General features: G+C 46.8%; 1 protein-coding gene across 4 annotated transcripts in view; it reads left to right on the top strand.

The window, feature by feature from the left end:
* IDE (insulin degrading enzyme) overlaps positions 1-21041 on the top strand; it is a 95188-nt gene that overhangs the window by 31729 nt on the left and 42418 nt on the right. For all 4 annotated transcript variants that reach the window (XM_039546991.1, XM_039546988.1, XM_039546989.1 and 1 more), the window contains exons 8-13: positions 445-537; positions 1135-1226; positions 4777-4857; positions 7388-7491; positions 18772-18874; positions 20238-20360. In XM_039546991.1, the coding sequence (XP_039402925.1) occupies positions 445-537; positions 1135-1226; positions 4777-4857; positions 7388-7491; positions 18772-18874; positions 20238-20360 (596 nt within the window). The remainder of the gene's footprint in view (positions 1-444; positions 538-1134; positions 1227-4776; positions 4858-7387; positions 7492-18771; positions 18875-20237; positions 20361-21041) is intronic.

Below are 21041 nucleotides of genomic sequence, written 5' to 3'. Positions count from 1 at the left end.
TCCAGTAGTTGATTTTCTTCCTGGTCAGTACAATGGGAGAAGCATGCTGTCTTCTTGACTCGATGGTAACGCCAGCAGCCATCAGCCATTGCCAGTATCACCGGACATCTTCCACATCAGCTGGGGCAAACTGCCGGGATCTCTCCATGAATGGGATAGTGTCTGTGGGAGCTCCTGTGAGCTACTTCTCTGAAGCCCCAAACTGGCAAGGGGACTACAGTTTACATGCACATATCCTCTTCAGCTTCTGATAATATTGTGTGTATTTAATCCTTCTTTTAACCTGTCTATGAAATAGGTACTCCGCATATAAGTTGTTTGACACACATGTTTTTTTCAGAGTGCATATTGTGTATATATAAATTACTATCACCAAAAACATTTAGAGAAACAGCATAAATCAACACACTTTTTTTGAAATATATTTTCTTCTTAATTTCATAGGCTGGGTAAATACTCTGGTTGGAGGACAGAAAGAAGGTGCTAGAGGTTTCATGTTCTTCATCATTAATGTGGACCTGACAGAGGAAGGGCTTTGTAAGTGAAGAATTGTTTTTCAGTCTCCTCTATTAAAAAGCAAGATGCACTCTGGCTTTTATTGTCTTATCCAAAGAGTCTAATTATATTAATAACTTACAAACTGATGCATTTTTGTACATTGACTGTGCCCCGTGAAAGTGTTCTAGATATTGATCCTCTTAATAAGTTGACAGGCGTGTTGTTTACCAAGGAGTGAGAAACCAACTGTAAATGAGTGTATTGAATAAGATCATTTCACAAAAGAAATGTTTGATATTAGTTTCTCTCCAAATATAATAAGCTGTTACACTGTACATGCTAGATGGTCCGTACTATATAAATCTGTATTGAAATAATAATGCTTATATGCACAGAGAAAAATTAACATGTTCAAAGTATTATATAGAAAATAAAGCTTTGGTTCAATAAGGTACTTAAACACATGCCTCATTTCATTTCACCATGCACATACTTCAATACCTTGTTGAATTAAGTCCTAATTAACCAAGGTTGAAGACGTTTTTTCGTAATTTTTTTAGTCTATTTTTAGGTGAAGACATTGTTTAAGATGCAGAATACAATGAATTTTTTAAGTGTGTAATCTTTGTTTTTCAGTGCACGTTGAAGATATAATTTTGCACATGTTTCAGTATATTCAAAAACTACGTACAGAAGGACCTCAAGAATGGGTTTTCCAAGAGTGCAAGGTAGTTTTATATTATAGTTGCAATTCTCTATTAATCTGTTTTTATAGATAGAATTTGAATGTTAGAGAACCAAATTCCATGGCTGTCCAATCCCTATTAGAATTTCTTTCACAAATCTACAGAAGCAGTTTGTATGACACTATAACATTTATTAAAAAATTAAAGCAGAACTGTATATTTTGAATACACCAGTATTTTTAATATAAATACAAAATGCTATTTGTGAGCCAGATGAGTGGTCTAGATCATGGTCCTACCTTCTGTCGCTGCATAGAGGTGTCAGGAGAAGTATTACATCCCCCCCTCAATGCACTTGTCTGGCTTTCTTCCATCTCCATTACAGGTGTGGGAGAAAACAGGAACTGCAAATCTGGTACAGTTGGGTGGTGGGTGGGGAATGGATGGGACCACCTTCTTCCCCATGTATCAACTGGCACAATTCTGTTGGCACAGACATGTAGGGGGTTAGTATTCTCTATTACCTTGTGGAACAAGAGCTCAGGAAATTATTTAATTGGACCCCTCCTGGGCAGTACAGTTGTATCCTGCACCTTCTACAGAACTAATTATTAAAGTGCAGTCTAGTTCTGTGTGATTGTGTGCGCATACATAGCAAACTTTGAAAGTGCTTTATTAATACTCAGTAATAAAATTTCACCTCTCAGTGGTGATGTGAAATGTAATACAACCCTTTACTCATAAGAGTGGCTCCATTGGGTCACTGGAACTACTCATGTAAGGGTTACTCATGCGAGTGAATGTTGCAGGATCAGGGCCTTAGTTATACACTGTTAAACTTAGTAACTAGTAATAGTTTCCACTTAGACTATTCAGATTATCTTTATCTACTTGACAAGATATAAGATGATATCAGATATATAGAATGATAAATTAAGGGTCTTATCCAGTCATGTGCATCTCTCGCTTTCAAAGCTTTACAAGCTGCAGAATGCCATAGACTGTAACTCCATAACAGATAGTTGTACACTGGAGAAAAGTTAATTTGTTTCACCAGGTACTTATTAAATAAAAAAAAAAAGTCCTTGATGCACAGACAGAGAGGTCTTGTCGACTACATTTTGGGAAGGAAATATAATGTAATCAGCTCTATTCCTCCCATATTGTGCTACGCCCTAGCTGCAGTTTCTTCCTTCCATCAGTGCTGGATTCACACAGTCTGCAGGAATTTAGAGAGACAGTGTCAACTGGAAAAAAACACGTTTTTCTGTCTGAATACTTTTACTTAACTTTTGCTAAATGTACTGGCTAAAATTATTTAGGGAGTTCTGTTGTTTATGGCCATAAGGTCCCTTAAAATCTTTCCTTGTTGACAGTCAGAAGAAATAAGTTACTTTGCTCCTGTTGTAACAGTGTTGAGGAAGGCCCCTCTCTCTCTCTCTCTCTCTCTCTCTCTCTCTCTTTCTCTTTTTCTATTTAGGTATGAAGTTTTGTGTTTGGATTTTTTAAAATTTTATGTAGATATGTATATTACTCTGCAAATTAGCCATTACAAGCAAATATATATGTTGTTCTGTCAAACTATTTGACCATTTGACCATGAGACTGTTGACCATTTGTATGATCATAATTTGAAACACTGATTGCCTGTTGTACCAAAATACAAACTATAGAGTATAAATATAACTTACATGGTGTTACCATGAATTACACTAACTAGGACTCCCATTTTAGTGAATTCATTTTTTAAGTTCTTCCCTTTCAATTACCACTTCACATCAGACCCCTGCTTTCAGGAGCCCCTGCTATTGTGTCTCTTCATCCTGTTGTTGTAGAGGGACCAGCAGTGCAACAGTTGTCTTCTTTATTCCTTCTGTCTTCATGCCAGGTGTTTGCAAAGAGATGTCTTTTTACTCTCTTTGTAGTACAGTCTGAGGGGAGATTTCTCCAGTTCATATGGTTAAAGACAGCACCAGGAAAACCTTTTCTCAGCCTCCTAGTTCCTTGTTATGCCTTGTGCAGGGACTCTGAAAGGCTTCTGCCTCTCTTTTTCTACCATTGGCTGACGGAATAGGAGAAAAAAGGGAAACGTGCAGATGTTAGTTTCTTTATCCTTGTTCATTGTAACACTTTGAATATTTCATTCAAAAACTTAAACTTCCATTGCCAAAGTGCTATTTTGGATAAGTGTTCCTGTTGGAATCCAACCCTTTGCTCACATATACTAATTGGGCAGCTTCCTTCTTCTACTTCTCCCTCTCCAGTTTATCCTCACTCAGCCTCTAGTCTTGTTCCCTACTCTAGAATTTTTCTTCAGTTCCATGTTGCTGCTCCTCCTTTCTCAAGATCCTGCTGTGTAAATTTTACTTTCTCCTGCATAGCCTTCTCACAGCTGCCAGAGCTCATGAAATTTCAACAGCTTGTTGTTTTTTTTTTCCCCCCTTCCCTATGAAGTTTCGTTGGATTTGGATATATGAAAAGAGGAGAAAAGATCATGAATGTTTTTAAGGCTTGTAAAGCTATCTTAGGCTCAGTTTCCATAAACAATATAACACTTTCTGTAAGAATTAACTGGAAACCACTGCAGGAGCTATACAGTCTTACAAAAAAATAAAAATAGAAAATCTAATCAGAGATTTTTATCGTGATTTTTTTTTTGGGGGGAGGATACATCAAAATATTGATAAGTTAAATCAAAATGGTTTTCTGGTAATGAAGGATATCACTTAGCTATATAGTTCTCTACGGTAAACAGAGGTAGGGGTGGTGTGGATCCAAGAAACATTATTGGAACCAACTAGTGTGCACTGAATTATTGTATGCCAAATAATAACTACAACACTTGTGTAACCGAGAGGAGAGTTTGGCCTTTCGTGTTTCAAACATATACAAAAGTCAACAATATGTTGTACTCTAGGTGTTTTAAGAAGAACGGAGAGAATATTTGTTATAGCCAGTTTGAGTGTTTAACATGTGCCCTTAGTAGTAAGAAATTGATGTAAACCCTGATAAGGCTTTGTCTGTAAGAGAAGTTGTGCATCAAGAATCTTCTTCAAGTGGTCATGGATTTATTAAATGTTATTGCTTAGGGCCTAAGAGCTGCAAAACCCTCATGTGTAAATCGGGGACGATTTAAGGAGAGAGGAGTCTCAGAGCTAGGTTGGGAGCAGATCCTTCCTAGTCAGCTCTAGTTGGCAGCTACAAGCCTTTGATCTTCCCACCTTTCTGTCCTTTGTCCTTCTGAAGCTGAGCTGCTTTTTGAAGCATTTGAATGTAATAGCTGATATCACTGGACTACTCTCTAAAGAAGTCGTCACCCAGTGATATAAAATCACGGGATTTTCAGTTATTGGATGATGTTTTATTGTATATGATAGTGTACAAAAAAGGGTAATACACTGATTCATTTGGTTATTTAAATTGGTAAGCAACTGACAGGCGTTTGATCAAATGTCCAGTCCTTTATTTTCAGTTAGTTGACTAAATGACTAGTATGATCTTGAGTGTAAAGTGTATTAATTAAACTTTTATTATTCTTACACAGTAGAAAATAGCTTTCCCATGCATAATTTGATTTAATTTTTTCTTTTAGGATCTAAATGCTGTGGCTTTCAGATTTAAAGATAAAGAACGACCACGAGGTTATACATCAAAGCTTGGAGGGATTTTGCATGTAAGTAAAGCATTTGTATTTTGGGCAATCTCTGAATGGAAAGAAATACTCTACTATTCTTCTACAAGTGATGGTCTCTGTGCGTATTCCACACGTGGGTATGCATGTGTGTCATGCACCTGAGTCTGAAATCTTTTTACAAACAGTGTCATTTGGCCCTTAAATCCTCTGTAGTTCTCCTCGTGCTCCGAACCAAGGGCATAAAGGGTGATGTGGGAAGATGCCTCTCCACTTTCTTCTTTCTGCTGCAGAGTCTGATTTGGAATCTTTGGTGTCCTCAGCTCCTTTCTGCTGCATCATAGCTTTAAATATGTTGTGTATAGTTGGTTTTTAGAAGTTTAATAGTTTTTTATGGCATAGTATAACAGAGTATACTTAGTATTTTTACCCTATTTCTTCCCCACCTGGGGAATTCAACCTCTTCACCCGCACACAAAAAAAGTCTGGGATTATGCCCAGAGTCCAAAAAACTTTTTCCTGCCCTCACTCTTTTTTTCTGTGAGCAACAAACATCAACGCTGCCTCTGCTGCCTATCTGAGGCTCACACCTCTGCCAAGTGCTGCATCTGCTACTCTTCCTCGTCTCCCCACACCCCCGTCACTTCCCACCCCCCAGTTGAACTAGGGGGTTGGGAACAGAGACTTAGAAAATATCTGACGGAGAAGGCAATGTAGCTGTTATTCTTAGGGTCCCTGGGCTTGGAACCGGAGTAGTGGGTGGGCCTGGGTCACATCTCCCCCACCACCCCCCATAGGCCACTGGGGGACCAGCCTACAATCAGATAGTGACAAATCCCCAGAAGGGGACTGAACTACTTAGTGGCCCAGCTGAAGATCTGACACCAGCATAGACCAAGAGGGAGAAACCATTGCCTCCTGGGAGGAAGCCCTGGGGGTTCAGCTTGATTCCAGGGCCCGGACTGTTTAAAGACTGTAGAGACGCCTGACCAGAAGGGATGCTCATGAGAGATGGGTGCCGCACGGTTACAGGGAAATTGTTACGTCAGAGGAAGAGATTATCCCAAGAATGCAGAATCGTTCTCCCATCCCACCTGCCAGGCTTGAGGAGCAGCCATCAGTACCATTGGTTCAGCTGGTAGTCTGGGATCCAGCCTTCTCTTCTGATGAGTTGGAGGTTCTGTGGGAGCCTCTGTAGCACAGGGTAGATGCAGCTCCAGATTCAAGCCTAGAAGAGCAGGGTTCCAGCTTCTGATTAGACATGATTGGCCAAGAGACATTTGATACCCTATGTCCCTGGGTGATCCATCCTGCTGGCTGTGTTCCCTTTAAACCATGCGGCCGCCGAAGAGTCAATCAAGTGTTGTGCACTTGCTTAGCAGAGCTGTGAACATTTGGCGATGTGTGTTCAGGTGCCCCTCCCCCTCGCTGCTCTGCAGCCGTGTTGCTCCTGCCCTCGGAGCCCCAGACCAGCTGCTCCCAGGACCCCCTTGCTTGCTGTACTATGTGGAAGGGGGGAGGGGAGGATGCTGATGTCAGGGTATCCCCCTCCCCTATATAACCCATCTCCGTATTGCAGGGGTTGGGGGGACAGGGCTTAGCTGCTGACAGCTGCTGGGGTCTGAAGGAGCCAAACTGGCACCATCAGAAATTAGGCAGGTCCAGCCTGACAGACAGCAGAGCCATAGCTAGGCTGTCTAGGAGATGCACTGATTTCAGTAGCTCCCCCAGGCAGTTTCCATCGTTAGGCAATGATAGAGACCCCAGCAGGAAAGTACAGGTGCCATTGTCACTCCTTTGGCATACACACCAGAGACTCAATGGGGGATCTCAAATTAAAGTCCTGCTACTACAGCTTGAGCTAAAGAGCTAAGTCTCTGTATCTGCGGGCAGTAGCAACCCATATGCTCTGTGAATAGGCACAGAGGCAGACCAGTAACACATGGGTTATGCTGTTACCTGGTAGAATTCTTGCAATAGCTTGCTTGCCTTCCCCAGTTTCAATCCTAACTCCACCATCGCTGCCTGCAGAGGTTGCAATTCGTACCTCCCTTTGTGCCCATTGAACACACAGTCCAAAAATATACTTTTCCTATAAATCCAGCTTACTCAAATGATTGTACAATTTGGCGTTCTAAAGAAATATTTGAAAACCCCAAATTACTATAGCAGTATATATTGTGCTCTTAGATACTGGAGATGTTCTTTCAATTGAAAAATTGTCTAAGTTATGGTTATAAGGATCATTTTAGAGTTCTGAAACTTGAATTCTTGAGAGTCTGTGTACGCTTACTGTTTGCTGGTTTTAACTTTAAAAATATCCTCCAGGGGTCACTATCTTACTATATTATTTTTACTCAGTTTTATATTAATAACTACTATAGTTAGGATGGATCGCTTTTTAGATTACCATATCATAATGTATACAGAACCTAATATAAAAGCTCTCTGTTCGTCACAATAATTACTTTTAAATTCTATTTTAGCTTAATGCAATAAGGCTTTTTTTTTCTTTAAAATGTTTTCTAGTCAAAAGTTTAAAAAATTTTTTTTATTATTATTATTTTTTTAGTATTATCCCATAGAAGAAGTGCTTGCTGCTGAATATTTACTTGAAGAATTTAGGCCTGATTTAATAGAGATGGTGCTGGATAAATTGAGGCCAGAAAATGTCCGGTAAGTTACTCTGCAATAACTTTTATATTTTAAACCAAATATTCTGTGATTGAAAACAAATGAATAAGTGAATGTAACTGGAAAAAAAACCTTGTGGTGCCTACTACTACTAATAGACAGATGGGGAAATAAAAATAAACAATGAGACAAAGTATTTGGGTGACTTTATTTGATCCATTTGTGCTAAAAATTGTCACAGAGTGGTAGAGGCATAGCACACAGGAATTCTGGTAAGATAAACTAGTTCTTCTTCGAGTGATTGCCAAATGCATCCAGTTTTAGTGTGTGCGCAGCTGCATCACACGGCATCTCGAACTTTTTCCTAGCAGCGGGCTGGGGCGGGCGCCCGCCTGCCGCGGCGCGCTGGCGCTAAATATAATATATACACCCCAGCCGCCAGTCCCTCAGTTCCTTTCTTCCTTCTTGCCGCGCCAGTTGCCTGTGGAGTGCTCTTGTCCTCCACAACCCTAGCTCTCCGCTTTTTTCCTTGTTAGTAGTTTCTTTTAGTTAGTAGTAGTTTAGTTTAGTTAGTTTAGTAGTTAGTGATTTAGTGGAGGAGGGGGTAGTTCCCTTTCCTTCCTCCTCCCCGGCTCGCTCATGCCTGCCCACCGGCCTTTAAGCCCCCGCGCCGTGCGCCGCGAGCCCTATGCCGTTTTGGACCCCCCTGCGCTCTTGCCTCTGTTTTGGCGAAGGACACCCCGGACGAGCGCGACGCTATCGCTTTCTGCCGCTCGGGACTCGGAGCGCGGCAAGCGCGCTCAGCCCAGCCTCCTCTGAGGCCTCCCCTCCCCCCCCGCCCACCGCCGCCACCGCCCGGCACCGCAGTGCGGCTGCAGAGTGAGGCCGCGTGCCGAGCACCGCCGCGCGCCCCCGCCGCCGGCCGCAAGGCACGCCGAAGAGCCGGCGCGCGCTCGCGCGCCAGACAGTCAGCAGTCCAGGTGACAGTGGCGGCCGGCAGCCGCCGGCCCCGGCTGCCGCCGCGCGGCGCCGCGTCGGGGCGCGCTCCTGGGCCTCGACGCCCGGGCCTGGCGCCATCGCGCCGCTGGCCACCGCCCCGGGCACCGTGCGCTGGCCGCGCCGGCGCGGAGCCCGCTCCCGAGACGCCGTGAGCCGGCGCTCATAGAGCGCGCGTGGCGCCAGCCGGCACCGGCACGGCACCGATGCTCCACCGGCCTCGGGACGGCGACAGGCCTGGGGGCCCTCCCCCGCCGACCCGGACGAACGGCGCGCCTCCCTGGACGCCGCTCCCCGACCCGCCGCGCCGCGGTCCGATCGCGCGTCGACGCGCGCACCATCCCGGCGCCGATCACGCGCTCGTCCCTCCACCGCGGCACCGCTCACCATCCGTTCCGGGCACACCGTCCCGCCACAGGTCCACCGGTCAGGTCGGTCGGAGTCCCGATCCCCCGTCCGGTGCACCGACCACATCGTACTCCCGCACCGCCCAGCCGCCGGCCGCCGCATCGCGGCACCGGCGCCGGCGGGCCGGCACCGCTCACCATCCCTTCCCGCTCCGGCCCCCCCGCCGGTCTCCCGGGTCCCGGTCGCCGACCCCGGGCGCCCGGGCCGCCAGCCGCGGCTCATCCGTCGCGCCCGCCGCGCTGCGGCCCGCCGTCCTCCGTCCGCGTGGTCGCCGCCCGGCGCGGCCTCGCTCGCCCCCGCGCGCGCCGCGCGCCCGCGCGCCCCCGCAGGGTGCCCGGCCAGAGCGGTGGCCGCCCGCACGAGCACCGACCCCCAGCGACCCGCCTGCAACCTCAGGGGGGCATACTGGCTCCCCCACACCCTCACCGCGGGATGGGGGCACCCGGGCTGCGTTGCGCGCCGCGGGACCAGACTCCGCCCCCCGGACTCCTCCGCGCCGAGCCCCGCGCGCCTCCTCTCGTCCGCCGCTCGCGCTCCCGCTCGACCGCCACCCCAGCCACCCAGCACGCCTCCCGGTGCTAGTCCCCAGGGCAGAGTTCCAGGACGCAGCCGGTGGCAGGCGGCGCCGCGCAGGGGTCGCGGACGCGTGGCCCGCCCCATTGGCGCCGCGCAGCCGCAGGCTTCGCCGCGGCCGCCATGGGGGCCATGGTCGGGCGGGCCACCGAGATGATGGCGCCGGGCGGAGGCGTGGGAGAGAGTGGTCGGCGGGCCCACCTGAGGACCAGTGCCACTGTGCCCGCGCACCGGACCCCGCCGCCTTATCAAAAAAAAAAATGCAAAACCTCTCACAAACCCGCCCGCTTCTCTTCTGCTTTCAGGGTTGGCGATGGCCACCCGCCTGCCCTCCCCTCCCGACCACCCCCTTCCCGCTCCTCCTCCCTGACCTCCCACGGTCAATCGCTCAAGGCCGCCTGCCAACACCAGCCAACCCCCCTGCCAGGCGCCCGAACCTGCGGCCCATGGACCTGGACGGCGTCGGGCTACTCCTGGCGGCTTACAATCACCTGCCATTGCCGCCTGGGACACCTGACATCCTTCCCGTCTTCGCATCGCCTGGAACCTGCCCTGACCGCCTCGCGGGGAGCCATCAATCTCTCCTCAGAGGAGGAGGACGGTCGCGGAGGAGGAAAGGGGACCTTCTCGCCGCTCGTGACTCAGGCGCGCGCATCGGCGCCACGCGGGGGACAGGACTCGGGACCGAGGCCGCGGGCGTGGCGATGAGCGCATCTCCTGGCTGCAGTATACTCACCAGGTGCAGTGGTGCATCCACTGCTCAGGATCTCCCGATCCGAGGATGGTCTTTTTGAAAAGCCTGATTCGCCGGTCGGGCGCAGACCCCCGCCGCCGCCATCCTACGCGGCGCAATGCACGCGCCCCTTTCCAGCGCACCGCAGCCCCGCCCAGCTCAGCGCAGCCCGCCGCAGCGCGCGGAACGCTCCCGGCGCCGCCCCGCCGGGCCCCGCCGCCGCTCGCGGCCCAGCTCGGAAAGGCAGGCCTGGCCCCCGCTCCCCAGGGGGCCAGGGGGGCTTTCCTTGCTTTTGATGGGGCGGCCATCTCTTTTTCATCTCTCTACGGATTTTACACCCGCCTTTACAGCCGCCTTTCCATTTCTTTTTACCCGTCCATTTTGACATTTTCTTGCTGGGTCCCAGTCAGGATCAGTCAGGGACCCGTCTTCATCCCTTCAAGACCCCCTTCTTCCCACCCTCCCCCCTCTCCTCACCCTCTCTCTAGGTGTCCAGCAGCAGGACTTGCCTCAGCCTCTGTGCCCGGTCCAGGGCCGCCATAGCTCACTCCGGGCAAGCAGGGCCGCTTACTCCCCTTACTCCGCCATCCCCTTTATCCCCAGCGTTTCCCCCCTTCTACCTGCTATGGTCACCTTCAAGCACCTGCTCAGGCCTGGCATGGTCACCTTGGGACCAATTTGCCTCCGCTTGGTTCATCATTCCCCATCTGGATCCGGATGAATTGGTTCCGCCTGCCCTCCTCATCTATCCTCCAAAACGCATCCATCTCCTTCTCCCTCCTCCTCCCCACTATACCCGATTTGTGCTCCCCGCGCGCGACACTATTGGTGGTGTCAGCCTTCGCGCTCGCCCGGGTCTTTGGCAAATGCATGGCGGGCCGCCGTCGTTCGGCCTCGCTCTCTCCAATCGGCAGTATCATCCGTGCTGGGCCAGGTGGCAGATGGCTCGGCGGCCTCCGCGCTCGATAGCTCTCCACTCTTCTCAGCCACCTCTTCATCCTCGCCGGGCCTCCTCCGCAGCATCGGGAAGTCCACCTTCATCCCTCGGCAGCTCGGTCCCTCCGCCTCAGGACCTCATCACCCACCATAGCCGGTCACCGTCTCCACGCCCGCCCTCACACCACTCCATGGTCACCCCTGTCCACGGCCCGGCCTCGCCTAGCGCTCGCACCTCCGCCTCCTGCGTCTCCAGGCTGGCGACGCTGGTGCACGCTGTACGCGACGGCGCTGCTCCCGGGCGTGGTGGTGCCACCCGAGTGTGGCCTGGCTCCTGGCGGGTCCCGGCACCCGCCAGACGCCCTGGTGGCGTTCCGAGCGGCCCGCGTCCCTCCGCGCCCGGTGGCGACCCGGCCGGCCGTGCCGCGGGGCGGCCTCCGGCATCCCGTCACACCTTCGCCCTCCACGCCGGCGCCACCCCCCTCGCTCTTGGGCCTACGACCCGCGACCAACCACGTCTCAGCCTGCCGCAACTTTCTGCCCCCTCCAGCTGCGTACAGCTACGGTATGCGCGCGGACAACACGACACCTGCTCTCTGCCAGCGCAAGCTGCGCGGCCGCCCTTTATGCACGGACAGCAATTCACACTGGTTCTGACGCCACAGCAGGCATCCTTCGGCCTCTTCTCTTCCCTCGCAGGCTTCCAGGCCAGATGCTTCGCCCACCTTCCGTGTGACCACTCACTTCGTCCCTCCACCGCCCTCCGACCAGAACAGCAGCACACCTTCACACTCGTGTCAGCTCCTGAGAGATAGCCCTCAGGTCTCCGTCAGGGTCCGTCCCACCCCTCCTCTTTCTCGGCCTCCGAGACCCGCCTTCTATGCCTCCTCCGAGTTCTCCGCAGAGGCGCCGCCACCTGTTGTCCTTTCCTTCCCTGCACCTCCGCTCCTGTCCACGGCCTCCTTCTCCCCAGGCCCGGGCCCTCTCAGCTCCTGCTCCTGGCTCGCGGCTCAACCCATCTACCCTCTCTGTGCCGACCTCTCATCACCGGCCCTCCAGCCGCTCGCGCGCCGACTGGCCGAGGCAGAGCTCTTGCGCTTGGAACCTCCGCTGGACCCCTCCGGCCCCATCTCGGCCCACGGCTTGGCTCCCCTCTCCCCCCGCTCTGAGGGCTCCATCGCTGGCCCCACCTGCGATCGCGAAGTTCTTAGCCAGTTCCTGCTGGGCTCGACTCCGCGGAGGGCCGCTCTTCCGTCGCGCAGTTCACCATCGAACGCGTTCCTCGCCGCTCCACCGCACTCGCCGGCAGACCTCTGAATCCAAAGCCGTTCTGGTACCTCGCGGTCCGCTTGAAGATGCCAACCGCCGGAATCTTCCCTGCATCTCCGACTACCTGTGGGTTTCCGCATTCCAGCTTTTTGGGCTCTCAGGTCGAGGGTTCTTCTGTGACAGCAGGCGTCTCGCTTCCACCGCACCCGGCTTCCTCTCGGCCCGCCGCCGCGGTTTCGCTTCTACCCCTCTTTGCAAACCCTCCCTTCTCCACCCACGGGTCGCCCTCCCCTTTGCCTTTTTGACGCGTCACCACTCCCTCGCCTCTCCTCCTGAGCTGCTCCGCCTGCCGCTACCTCCCATCACGTTCACCTCTCACCATCCTCCTTGGGCCCACATCCACCACCTTCCCAGGGTACTCTTCTTTCATGGCCCATCCGGGGCATCCGACCTTCGGCCTTTCCTTTCTCACCTCCTTCTTCCCTCCATTCCCGCCTCCTCGCCTTCCTCCCATCGGCCTTCCTCCCGCACCAGCCCCGCCTCCACCGGCTTTCGCCCGAGCTTAAAGGCGTTGCGGCGGCGCCCAGCCGAGCAAGCACGAGCGCCCGACGCCAGTTGGCCTGGCGTCCAGCGCCGCCCCCTCGCATCGAGCCCGCCACAGTTAGACCCGGTCTCCTCCCACACATGCGACCAGTCCCCACCCGCGATCCTGGACATCGCTGCTGGGTGACTGCATGCCCATGGCCACGCCCCGCCTCTGCGGTTGCCACGCCACTCCTCGTCCACACGCATCTCGCCTCCGCCCTCACCGCGCGCCGTTGCCTTTCCTCCGCCGCGCTGGTCCGCTCTTCTCAGCGGCCCGACAATCTTGCAGCCCCTCAATCCGCTACTCCAAGACGCCCCCATCTCACTCAGGGAGTGGAAGCGGCCTTGTGTTGCTCCAATCTTGACCAGACCGCCCTCCTCCCACGCCCCAGAACCTAGCCAGAACTCACCTGTAGTAACTGGTGTTCTCGAAGATATATATCCACAGCCCATAGAAAGAGCCCCCCAGGCCCTGAAGTACCTAAGAGCCTACAAGGAGGCGGACCTGAGATGCGTGTATATACCAGCCCTTGCCGGCGGGCGCGCGGCTCGGGAACGCAGCCGAAAGTTAGGAGTTGGTACAGGTGAGTAGGGCGCGCCCCTTATTTGTTTATCCACTTGGATATGTGCCATGTCACAGTTTAAAAAAAATTAGACAGTTGTCGCATGCCAGGGTCACTAATCCATGTGGCTACTTTTCCACCATGTGTTAGGGGATTTTGCATTTTTATTTTTTAGCATTTGATTAGGGCTACCCATCAGTTGTTGGTTTATTTTGCCTTTTAAACTTGCTGGTATGTCCATGTCCACATTTCTGTAAATCTATCGTAAATCTGGGTTGATTTGGTTCAGTTGGTAGCAGTTGGGCTAAAGGATCATGTCCCATATTAGGACTTGGCTCTTACCCTTGGTTTACAGTGAAGTGTAGACCTTGCAGAAGTGAGGAGAGGACAGGAGTACAAACTTCAGTTAAAATGTGAAAAGATCTTTTCTTCTTGACTTTGGCCGACTGGATGAAAATGAAGGGTCTCATGACACCTTTTGTGAAAGAAAAGTAATGTAACATATCTTGCTAATTTTTAAGATGCACACGGAGCGCACTTAGCTGCATAAGCTTGTATATGTAACTCTTCTGCTATGCTATTATTTGTTGCTCTCAGCTGTTACATCTTGTCATATATTTAAATTGTAAACTCCCTAGACGGGCAAATTGCCGCCTTATTTGTTTATGTAATGCTTAGCAAACATTTGAGTGCTCAAAAGACAAAACATAATTAATTCTAGCGGTGGACTTCCCTTTAGCAGACATTATCAACAGTTCTGCACTATTGCTTTCCCCAGTTTTGCTCTTGTGAGTGTATGGACAGAATAGCATGAGTTTTTAGCTCTTCCTCTTACTTCCAGAATTTCCCTTTGGCTAGTTACCTTTTCAGGAGCATAAAATGGGTGTTACAGTTAAGAGGAAAACATGTAGGGTATATGTCTATACTGCAGTTTAAACACCTGCAGCTGAACCATGTCAGCTGACTTGGGTTTGCATGGCTTGGGCTGCGAGGCTTCAAAATTGCAGTGTAGATGTCTGGGACCATCCCATTCATGGGGTCCCAGAGCTTTGGGCTGCAGCCCCAGTCCGAACGTTTACACCACAATTTTACAGCCCCATAGCCTGAGCCCTGTGACCCCAAGTCTGCTAAAACCTGGATAGTCGCAGGTGTTTAATTGCAGTGTAGAGAGATGTTTTCCTCTTGATTGTAACAGCCATTATATGCTCCTAAAAAAGGTAACTAGCCAAACTAGACATACCCATAGCTACTCCACTTGTAGCAGGGCAGTGTAAACCAGCTTGACTAGGTCTCTAATACTTCTTATGATAAATCTCCCAGGCCTGGTCTACACTGGGCGGGGTCTGTCTAAGATACGCAACTTCATCTAGAAGAATAGCGTAGTTGAAGTCGACATATCTTAGATCGACTTACCTCCTGTCCTCACGGTGCGGGATTGACGGCCGCGGCTCCCCCGTTGACTCCGCTTCCGCCTCTCACCCTGGTGGAGTTCTGGAGTCGACAGGGAGCGCGTTTGGGGATTGATTTCTCGCGTCTGTATGAGACGTGATAAATCAATTGCTACCCGCCAATCCGGCGGGTAGTGTGGATGTACCCCCAGCCATTGTTTTGGTGTTCTTCAAGGCAACAAACATCAGCCTCAAATTAAGCTAGAGAAGAAGCTAGACTTCAACAACAAAACAGCTTTATGTTCAGATAGTTCCCTAGGCTTCCAAGATAGGACTTGGCCTTGGGAACGTTACTCTTTTTCTCCTTGTCTCTCCTTCCTGCCTCACCTACTTTTTCTGATAGTCAAGATCTTTGCATCTGGCAAGAGCACGTCTAGAGAACTCTTTCATTTTTGCCAACTTCAGACAAACACCTGCATTTATTAGAAAAAGACCTACTATTAAGGCCTCCTTGGTTCCACCATTAAAAGCGAAAATCATTCCTACTCCCTTTATCCCATCTGATAATATATCTTTAAATATTGTGAGTTGCTTTTTTAATGAAAAGCAGTAACTTAGAACTTTCCAACATTCCATTTCTATCCCTGCAGTTTCTTGCAATTTTGACCTAATCAAGACTGATCTATCTAACAAGGACAGTCTCTAAGAGGAACTATATGAACATGGAAGGCATTTTGTCCATAATGACCTACTTTCCTATACTGAACTATTACCAAGTTACAGAAGCTAACTCCTCACTTTTGGAGGAGCTAGAGGTACTTCCTCTGAGCTTTCAGAAAAAGTTGGATAATGCAGTTATTCTGGAGCTGTTAACCATGCAGCAGGTAATTTACAGCACTTTGTCTCTACAAGCACCTCACTCTGCTTATTCTCAGCTAAATCTTCTAAACTCTACAAATTACTAAATGAGAAGGTAATTGTAAATGAGAAGGCAAAACAATGGACCGGTGCTTCTCTTTGATAGTGGCTAATTGCTCCAGAAATTTCCCTTTCTCAACTGAGGCCATTGCTAATCCCCAGGTTCCTCAGATGGAGAGAGATGAGGAATTTTCTCAGTTCTCATCTGATGCTGTCTACCTATCAGATAAATATTGTCAAATACTTTATTTACTGTATTTCTAAGCTTTCACAACTGCACAGGCCCCCTCCTAGGTACCCAGAATCTGTTCAATTTTATTACACCTGGTATCCATATATCTGTGTGATTTCCCAGGACTTTAGCTTGATCTCTGCCAGATCTATTTAGCTATTATTGACTGTAATGTACCAGGTGTTCTCTCAAAAATATACTAGTTTGTTTGTGTCTCTCTCTCTCCCACCTTCCCCACCCACTAGTGTGATAGGTGAGTGTATCTCTACTAGTTCTCTGAGGCATCTAGTCTCCAAGGTGGGAGAGTGTAGGGGGATGAAATATGGACTTATGCACCACTGTAGTTATGAAGAAATCCAACACCTTGGTTTTGTTGCTCAGCTAGTAGGGTCCATGGAATTTTATCTAGTGTATAACAACTATTTTATGAAGTAATATTTAGGTTCAGTAGGATGCTTTCAAAGGGGGGGAAAAGTCATTAAAAAGAAGTCTGAGAAGCACATCAAATTCTAAAAGGCCTTTTATTTTTCATAGTCTCTTAGCAACTTCATTTGTAAACAACAGAGCTTCTTCACCAGCTGTCCAAGTCAGAATGTAAAATGTAATTGAATTATATAGCTGTGGCACATTTTTGTATAATCAGTAATATCTCTAGTAGGTTTTATCGTGGTAAGTATCTGCTGTGTTGTGAGGACAAATACTTCTCTAACGATGGAAGGTTTTCCTCTCTGCTACTTATTGCTTTTTAACATTCTTCCTTTTTATGTATATATTATTTTAAAAAATAAAAATACACACTAAATATGTATGAGGGCACGAGTCAGTTTTGTATATGATAGGAATAAAAACGTTTATAGGACCATTGCATTTGCTATGGCAGATCAGATCAGTATTCTGTCTCTGGTAATTGTTTCAAGCTACTGTTTTTTGTATTTTTTTTTGTTTTTTTAAATGCCAGTTGACCAATGGTTTTTGAGGTGGGAAGTAAAAATTATCCTCCTGACCCCTGCAGTAATTATCTGTATCCCTGAAGCATGAGATTTGATCATCCCTCCTTAGCATGCCTGACTAGAAATATTGGTCTAAAAATTATCTAGCCTACTGTACAAATCCCGCTTCAGTATTTGAAGCTCTGGTGATATTCTGTGGCAGTGACTGTAGATGTTAGGGCTAGGGGAGTATTTCCTTAAAAAAAAAAAAAATGCCTACCATTTACTACATCAGGTGACACCCTCACCCCCTGATGTGCCTTTATTACAAGGCACAGACTAATTTCATGAGCATTTCTGAATTTTTACTTCTAGAATTAGGGAAACATATTTGAAGTTACGTATAATATATTCCAAATTTCCCCTCCATGCCCCACTAAAAATGTGGTCACATAATCCATTAGTTAGTAGAATAGTGAGATGTGAATCAATGCACATTAAGAACACTAACATTCCATACATTTAAACCTTTCTACTGCATTTTATAAAAGAAATTCTATAAATACTTCACAAGAAACATACTCATTATTTAAGTTTGATACTGGTAAATGTCCACATGCCTCCTATGGGATCAGGACCCAATTGTGTGGTACAGTCACATAAGAGACTGTCCCTAGCTTGAAGAGCTCATCATAATCTAATAGAATATACACAGCACATGTGTTTTAGTGTGTATTTTAACCATCTGCACAAAGTTTGACATTTTGTTAATTATTTTGCTATTAAACATCTCTATGAAATGTTGAATTTATGAAGAAGATAATGAGGCTATGACCTTTCTGGATATGCAATAACTGTTCCAGAATTCTCATAAATTTTATATGCCTTTTAATCTAGTTTTTAATTCCTGTTGAGCTGCTTTGTTGAATATACCATTTTACAGTAAAAACTGTTATAGAATTCAAGGTTTTGTTTCTTGGCACTTATTGTGAACACTGTTGAAAACATCTTGGTTTGAAATTAGTTAGTTGTACTGTTTCTCCTCTTTTATTCTAGATTTCCTCCTCTTGGCCATGTCTCTTGTAGGCTTCTGATTGACAGTGTGTATTGATTAAAAAGTATAAAATAAACTGCTACCACAGTGAAGAGGTCCATTGCTAACCAATAAACAGCAATTTATGTGGGACTCTGCATACAGGGTTCAGCATTCAGGAATAGGACCTAAATCAGTGTGGTTATAAACTAGGTCATGCATAAAATGTGTATATTGAAAATCCTATCTTTGTACAAATACTACTTTAAATAATAATTTGGTCTCTGATGTAGGTGTTGAGAAAAATGCAGTAGTCATATTGCAGATTTTTTTATAGGATCTCTTAGGATCATTTGTTTTAAATCTGCTCAATACAAATCATAAAACAAGGATGGAGAATCCAAGAAATCAGAATTTCATGCAAGCTTGCACACAATCCCGACTTCTAGAACTTCATTTGTTCTGAACCGTAAAATTATTGTGGCTGAACAAGTACAAATTGCAAGTTTATGATTAAGGGCTTAAGATTGTGTGTTAAATTTGGATACATGCATACTGTTGGCCTAAATATTCCTGCGGTTTCATTTGGAGATGGTATTCAGTTGCAGACAATATGCATCTTGAACAGTTTCTAAGTTCCATGCTGGAGACAACTGCATTTCAGTGGTGAATGAAATGATCTCTCACACTACTTTGTATATTTGTTGGTAAAGTAGTTTGGTATCGAAGTGTTTTTGATTTTTGTCTGTTTGTTTTTAGGGTTGCAATAGTTTCTAAGTCTTTTGAAGGAAAAACTGATCGAACGGAAGAGTGGTACGGAACACAGTATAAGCAAGAAGCAATTTCTGATGAAGTCATCCAGGCATGTTAAAACAATCATTAGATTTCCATTTTTGAAATAAAATGTTTGGATATAGATTTAATTTTCCTATTTATGGAAAAGAGAATTTGCACTTACAACTGCCGTTAGCAATGATATTTCAGTCTATTCGGCAGTAATGGAGATTAGACCCTCATTTAAAAGTGTTTCAAGACTTTTCATTGCATGCTACAAAATAGTATGTTGAGACTTTGTTATCATAGCTATAAATCAAATTCACTGAAATCAATGGGTCTTTTCACATTTTCTTTGTAAGACCTCGATAATATGCAATACATACTTAAAAAAATAAGTTACAAAAGCTTGTGGCTTATTCATCTGATTCTGGACCCTTAGAGTTAATGGTAAAACTCCTACTGACTTTTGATTGGCCCTCTGTATGAATTTTTGTCTGAAATCCTAGCCATATTGAAGACAATAGTAGTTTTGCAATTGACTTCAATAGGGCCTGGATTTTTCAACCCTTTTTTTTTTTTAACAACCTGGGCGATTTAATTGTTTTCAATGCCAAAAACTATTGATCAACAACATTTTGTTTGCAAAGATAGCTTTAGTTAGAAGACAAGAGAAGGATTTCTGACTTGGCTATAAACTCATTTTCTTTCTTCCAACATAAAATGACAATTTTGTTTTGCTACAAAGGAGTGAATTTTTAAAATTATATAATCACACTTAAGCCAAAAGTAACTTTCATGAACTATAATTGTCCTGAAAAAGGAATTTATAACAGAAAGACCATCACATTTAACTATGGTTCTGAGGCTGATTCAAAATGTTTGCTTTCTCAAGTTTATAGAATGGATATATTGTGCAAAATTTAGTGGACTTCTGTAAACGAAAACCTTAGAAAAAGGAGGGAAGGGTGAACAACCCTCATCAGATAAAATTATCTACCCACTTTAAAATGAGTTGGCCTTGCAGAATGCCCGAAAGAAATACTCAGGCTCTGTCAGGCCACACATCCTAATCTGCTTAGAACAGAAATAGTTGAGAAATTCCTCACCATATTCAACATATTTAATTGAACAAGTAGAACCAAAGTTGGAAGAATTTCTATGTATACATTTAATGTGGTGCTTTTATTGAGCCAAAAACAAGAGGATGCTGAAATGGTGGAATGGAGAAAGATTCCCTACCCCCATATACCTTTTCTAATGATCTTTTACTTTCCCATTTCCCTCGTTCAGAGAATTCTCTCCTAGTGGCTGGCCTTCTCCCACCTCCGTCCTCAGTTCAGACATTTTTCTGCTGGTCTTATATTTTCTGTTACAGAGCTACAGGATTTAAGTATATATCCATCTGCTAGTCAGAAATTTAACTAATAACCATATTGTTGTTTATCCAGAAATGGCAAAATGCTGACCTAAATGGGAAATTCAAGCTTCCAATGAAGAATGAGTTTATTCCTACTAACTTTGAAATTTTGCCACTAGAAAAGGATGCACCACAGTACCCTGCTCTTATCAAGGTAAGGATATGTATTACCTACATCAAATGGAAGTTATGTCAGCCAGCTAGCTTGCTAGAAGGTTAACCACTATTCCCTGATAAAAGCTTTAAAATAATCTAGATTAACCTGTCATATATAGTTTATTCATACAGATTTTTTTTGGAGCATTTGTTGGTAAGTCAGAAAGTAGAAAAGGTCATTCTGTTGAAGCTGTGCATGAAAAGAGCTTGCAATTGCAAGCAAAGACTCGTATCTGCTCCTTACCTTTCTGGTAGCAGCAAGCGAGGACCCCCCTCACACTATCAGCAAAGTTCAACATTTTTGAGTACGAGAAAATAATTTCTCGTCCTATTCAGAATAAAGAAATAGTTTTACTCTTTCAAGAGTGATGAGCTTTGCTGAGTTGGATGTAGGATGAACCTTCTGCAACTCCGACCTGTTGCTGCTGGATCACAGAATGAACGTAGCTTATCTAGCACACCTGGGAGTTCTCTATGGCAGTGGTTCTCAACCAGGGATACGTCTACCTCTGGGGGTACGTAGAGGTCTTCCAGGGGGTACATCAACTCCTCTAGATATTTGTCTAGTTTTACAACAGGCTACATAAAAAGCGCTAGTGAAGTCAATACAGACTAAAATTTCATACAGACAGTGATTTGTTTATACTGCTCTATGTACTATACACTGAAATGTAAGTAC

The sequence above is a fragment of the Mauremys reevesii genome, linkage group 7, assembly GCF_016161935.1.
Source record: "Mauremys reevesii isolate NIE-2019 linkage group 7, ASM1616193v1, whole genome shotgun sequence".
Classification (NCBI taxonomy): domain Eukaryota; kingdom Metazoa; phylum Chordata; order Testudines; family Geoemydidae; genus Mauremys; species Mauremys reevesii.
This window is presented reverse-complemented; position numbering and strand designations above follow the sequence as displayed.